Genomic DNA, 4,977 nt, shown 5'->3' on the forward strand with positions numbered 1-4,977 from the left:
TAAAGAAGAGGTTCCAATGGATAAAAATGAATCGGTCTTCCAAAGCTGCAACAGAGTAGAAGATTACATAATTTACACACTTACATAAACTCATAATCAAACAACTCAGTAACAAGAGGAAGAAGAAAAAGAAGGGACCACAAACAAAGATTACAAGAAGGAGAAAAAGAAAAGCCACGAGCTATAATGATGCCAGAATGATACGAGCTTAAGACCTGGTCTTGAATGGGATGGCCCTGATGACAATCTGGTGGTAGACTGCAGCAAGAGCAGCACCAATGAAGGGACCTACCCAGAAAATCCACTGCCAATGAGAAAAGGCAAACCATTAGGACACCCTTGTTAGGTAAGCAAATTAGAGCAGGTTCATTGACGGAATTGAGGAATTTGGAGTCTTACATGGTCATCCCATGCATGATCTTTGTTGTAAATGATGGCTGCTCCAAGGGACCTTGCAGGGTTAATGCCAGTTCCAGTGATGGGGATTGTGGCCAAGTGAACAAGGAACACAGCAAACCCAATAGGCAAGGGAGCAAGGATCTGTTGTAATAAAAACAGTTGGATTAGACAACAACAACAGCATTTCAAGGGAAAAGCTTCAAGTGAAAGGAATCATGAAGGCTTAAAGATGGAAGATAGAAAAGAACAGAGGAATAGTAAAGCTGCCAATACCTACCCCCTTACATAATTAAAAGACATTAACAATACCACTTTTATATGAGTTGGTGGATCAAATTTTCAGTTTTACAGGGTAAAGTTTTGAGGCAAAGGGGACCCAGAAACAGATGCCAACTTTGAGTAAAAAGCAAGCGTCAAAGGAAAAAGAAGAACCCATTCAGGTATGAGAGAGAGGGAGTGTCTTTCAGCTTTATCAGAATCTGGAAAATTGAAATGGCACATGGTGGGCAAAGTTGCCAAAGGTGGTTGGTGCATATTGTTTTCTTGCAGCTGTTTAGGCTCTGTAGATTCTGCCAGAAAAGAAAGTATGGCCTGTAGCTGTCCCACCATAAAGGTTTGGTCCAAATCCACTGATTGAATGTGGGTGTCACCATGAGTGCATTTATCAAAATTTTGGAGCCACAGAGCACCAACCACACAGCTTTAGTTAAAGCACCAGTAATCTACTCAAATATGATACCCACTTTTCATGAAGTAAACACACACAGAACCAGATAAACCAATCCCTCACTGCAAGACAAGTTGAACTAAAATAGCACAACTAAACAGATGAAAAGGTAAAGAAATCCACGACCAGGCAATCAAGATGATGAGGATGTAAGATCTAATGTAGATAGCTACGAGAAACTATATAAAAATACAGGATTTAATAAATTAGCCAGAAGGTAAAGCATATGATCAAACCGAGAAACCCTTAGAGAGAGCAGTAAGGAAATTCAACTTCTGTAGAACCCAAATCTTTAAAAAAGAATATAATTCAGTTTTTTTTTTTTTTCACTAATACTTACAGGAACATGAGAATCTCTGGCGTTTCTCTTAGCATCAGTGGCAGAGAAGACAGTGTAAACAAGAACAAAGGTTCCGATAATCTCAGCACCCAGGCCATCACCCTTGGTGTAGCCATGGGCAACCACGTTCGCACCACCACCAGAAACCTCGTAAGGACTCTTTCCGAAGCCCTTGACAACACCAGCACCGCAGATTGCACCCAAGGATTGCATCACTATGTAGAAGAGAGCCCTGGTGAGGGAAAGCTTCCTGGCCAGGAAAAGCCCAAAGGTAACAGCAGGGTTGATGTGTCCACCTGAAAGGAGAAGAACCAGAAGCATGAGAATCCAAAATCAGACAACCCAAACATTCTCCTACTAGCCATCTTAACCAATCTAGAAGGTAATTTATCAGGACAGAAACAAAAACAAAAGAAAACCCATAAAAGGGCCTAAGCTTGTAGAAAGATTGATTACAGAAGAACAACAAAATACTTGGCCGATTTCAAGCCGTATAGCAGAGAAAAATAGCAGATATTAAGCCAAATTGCAAAAAAGAGAGATTTTATGCCATGCTGCCAAAAGAAAAAAGAAAAAAAAAAAAGACAGAATAAACGAATTTCTTCTCTCAAAGACACAAAAGCATAGGAGAAGTCTGAGTTGATAAGTCGAGAAATCGTCCCAACATGCAAAAGAAGATAATAGAAATATAGAGAAATTCTAAAAAGATTATCCCATGCAAAGAAAGAAAGAATCAGAGAAGAAAAAACAGATTTTTACCTGAGATTCCAGCAGTGCAGTAGACCAAGGCAAAGATCATACCACCGAAAGCCCACGCAATCCCCTGAATACCCACAGAAGCACACTTGTTGGGAGCTCTGTTAACCCCCATCACGGTCAAGATCGTGATGTAGAGAAACAGGAAGGTAGCTATGAACTCTGCAATTCCAGCTCTCCAGAAAGACCATGACTTGATCTCCCCTGGCTCAAACAAAGGAGCTGGTGGAGGCTCCTTGTAGTCCTTGTCCTCAGTCTGTGCAGATGTTCCAATAGGCTGCCTTTCTGAGAACTTGTTTGCTCCGAGCTTAACATCCTCTTCTTTGCCCTCCATGGTTCCTCCTCTCTCTGGTTGCGCTCTCGAAACTCAAGGAAAAGTTATGGCAAATGAATACTGAAAGACGCAGTGCAGTGCTTAGGAAGATGATATAGAGTGGTTTTATAGATAAGGATTGTCAGTAGATTAAAGGGATTTTGTCGACTTTCTTCAACTTTAATTATGAGTTTTTAGCGATATTGTTATCCTACAAGGCTAAAAATACAGGTGGATCATGTTGGTAGGGCATTGACAGGCAGAACTGTAAAGGACTGAAAGCATTTAATTACTAGATTATTCTTTACTAAACCTCTCTAAGATTTTTTTTTCCTGTAATAAACCAGACCAGTCAGATAAAACAGAATAAAAACTTTTTGACACAAACTTATGCCTAATTGGTGGGTATATTATCCATAGATTGATTTCTGATAAGCTAATCTCTTTTTTCTTTGGTATCAAGCATCAACGATCTGGTTCCTACAGACTAACAATTTTAACCGGGCAAAATCAATCTTTGCCTGTTATCTTTCTGGAACAAAGAAATTTTAACTTAACAACAAAGTTTGGATCTGTCAAAACACGGACGAAAGCTTTTAACTTCAACAAATTTCTGGAACAAACGTCCTACAGAGTCACAGACAGTAAAAAGATTTTTAATCAGTTTTTGATCGTTTTAAAGGATTATTATGTATTAAGGGAATATTCTCAGCTGCTTACAGTTTGATTAACAGGAAGATAATATTAAGAAACGATTTGTGGGGTTCGATGACAGCCGGTCTGCCGCAGATTGTTCTGGAAAAGAGTCAGAGGGATGTTGACAGGAGGTAGGAGGATGTTGCTTTGTCCTTATCTCTTTTTGCAGACCAGTTTGCTTTTTCTCCTGCACTGACTCTATTTGTTTAAGAAGTTTTGCTTTGATTCCTGTAGCCATGACTGTAAATTTTCACCGAACCTGACGGAAAGAAGAAAAAGGTCTCCTCTTTCAATTTCATTTTTTGTATCAGTTCTGATTCCACATGAAGCCATGGCCCACCGATGACCTCCTGCAACTTTTCCACAATTTCTATGGCTGAGCTTTTACCATATAAATTTAATCATTTTACCTTAAATCAAAGATGGAAAAAAGGCAGGTTTTAATTCTTCAAAAGCCTTTTTGAATCATTTCAGGTACTTAAATTCCACCCATCATTGTTCATGGACAACCCCTGCATCTTTTTCACAGTTTCCATGGCTGATCTTTGATTTATTTTCTAAAAACAAATCTAGATTCTAACAGGGTTTGTCACTTAATTCCACAAAATCCCATTTTTTTTTGTAAAAAAAGGCCAAACATAAACTTCCCAGTTCCGATGGCAGAGTAGGTGAAGAAGGTGAAAGTAATCTCGAAGTTATCTTTACTTCTAATACTTTCTAGTTTCTTCCCTTCAACCCTACTTTTCAGAAGAGGAAAATTGCTTCATCTCTGCAACGGCTATCTTCGTCTCCCAACGGCTCATTGTTCATGAGAAATTGAAAATTTCATAAAACGAACATGAGAGAGTTTCAGAGATTTGGTGGGAGAAGGATATTGTTGTGACCGTTACGAAAGTGACGGCCGCCAGCCGTTGGCACCATGTGATAACCACAAATAAGTGAGGTGGCCATGCACATGGCCAACGGCTATTTTTTTAACAAGGTGAAAATACTTTAACACCCTCGTAAGTTAATTTACACTTCTACCCTTCTATTCAAAACTAAATTACAATTAAACCAAAAAGGTCGCCAGATTATGACAAGGTGGGTCCCAACTGACAGGCTTTTCGGGTGGCCCACATATGCCTCCTATAACAAATGGACATTCATGACCAGCCAACTCACGTCCACGTGGGAATTGAGCTCTGGTGGGCCCGTGACAGCAATTGTGACAAGGAGGGGAACGAAAGGAAGCTCTCTACACCTAGCCGAAACCGCCCAATCCGCATCCCTGCTGCCACGTATCGAAGGGGTTGAAATACGTCAGAAAAGACGTCTGTCCAATCTTAATCTGCCAAGTGGCGTAAATGAGGCAGGAGACACGTGGAAGATTCTAGAGAGAGATTGGAGAGGCGTTTGGCGGGGTGGAACGGCGGCGGCGGAGAATAAATAAAAATTAATTTAAAATTTATCGTAAAAATCATATATAGTAATTTTATTTATGAAAAATATGCTTTAAATTATTTTTTCTTTCAAGTAAGTATGATATTACACTAATATCTTTATTATAATTTAATTGAAATAAAATTCAAAATTAAAAAAACCCTATTAATTAAACTACATGAAGAGTTTCATATTACATAAAAATATTTTTAATATGAATAAAATAAAATTTATAGTAAATTAATTAGTTATGACCCATTAACCCTGCTCTTATATTTTTAAAAAACACTGAGGCTGTGTTTAGAACATAGAAAGTGGAGAGAA

At 38.9% G+C, this 4,977-nt stretch overlaps 1 protein-coding gene across 1 annotated transcript; it reads right to left on the minus strand.

Annotated features, from left to right (window-relative positions):
- Nucleotides 1-2,642, minus strand: LOC137944070 (probable aquaporin PIP1-5). Its single transcript, XM_068789583.1, has 4 exons — nucleotides 2,226-2,642; nucleotides 1,467-1,762; nucleotides 400-540; nucleotides 1-304 (listed from the first exon to the last, which is right to left on the minus strand). Exons 1-4 carry the CDS (start codon nucleotides 2,554-2,556, stop codon nucleotides 209-211), a joined length of 864 nt encoding a protein of 287 aa, XP_068645684.1. The 5' UTR covers nucleotides 2,557-2,642; the 3' UTR covers nucleotides 1-208.
- Between the last annotated feature and the right edge of the window lie 2,335 nt (nucleotides 2,643-4,977).

Source organism: Aristolochia californica, unplaced genomic scaffold (assembly GCF_029961685.1).
Source record: "Aristolochia californica isolate CCGP_79_NKW_82.1479 unplaced genomic scaffold, dmAriCali1.0.hap1 SCAF_11, whole genome shotgun sequence".
In the NCBI taxonomy this organism is placed as follows: domain Eukaryota; kingdom Viridiplantae; phylum Streptophyta; class Magnoliopsida; order Piperales; family Aristolochiaceae; genus Aristolochia; species Aristolochia californica.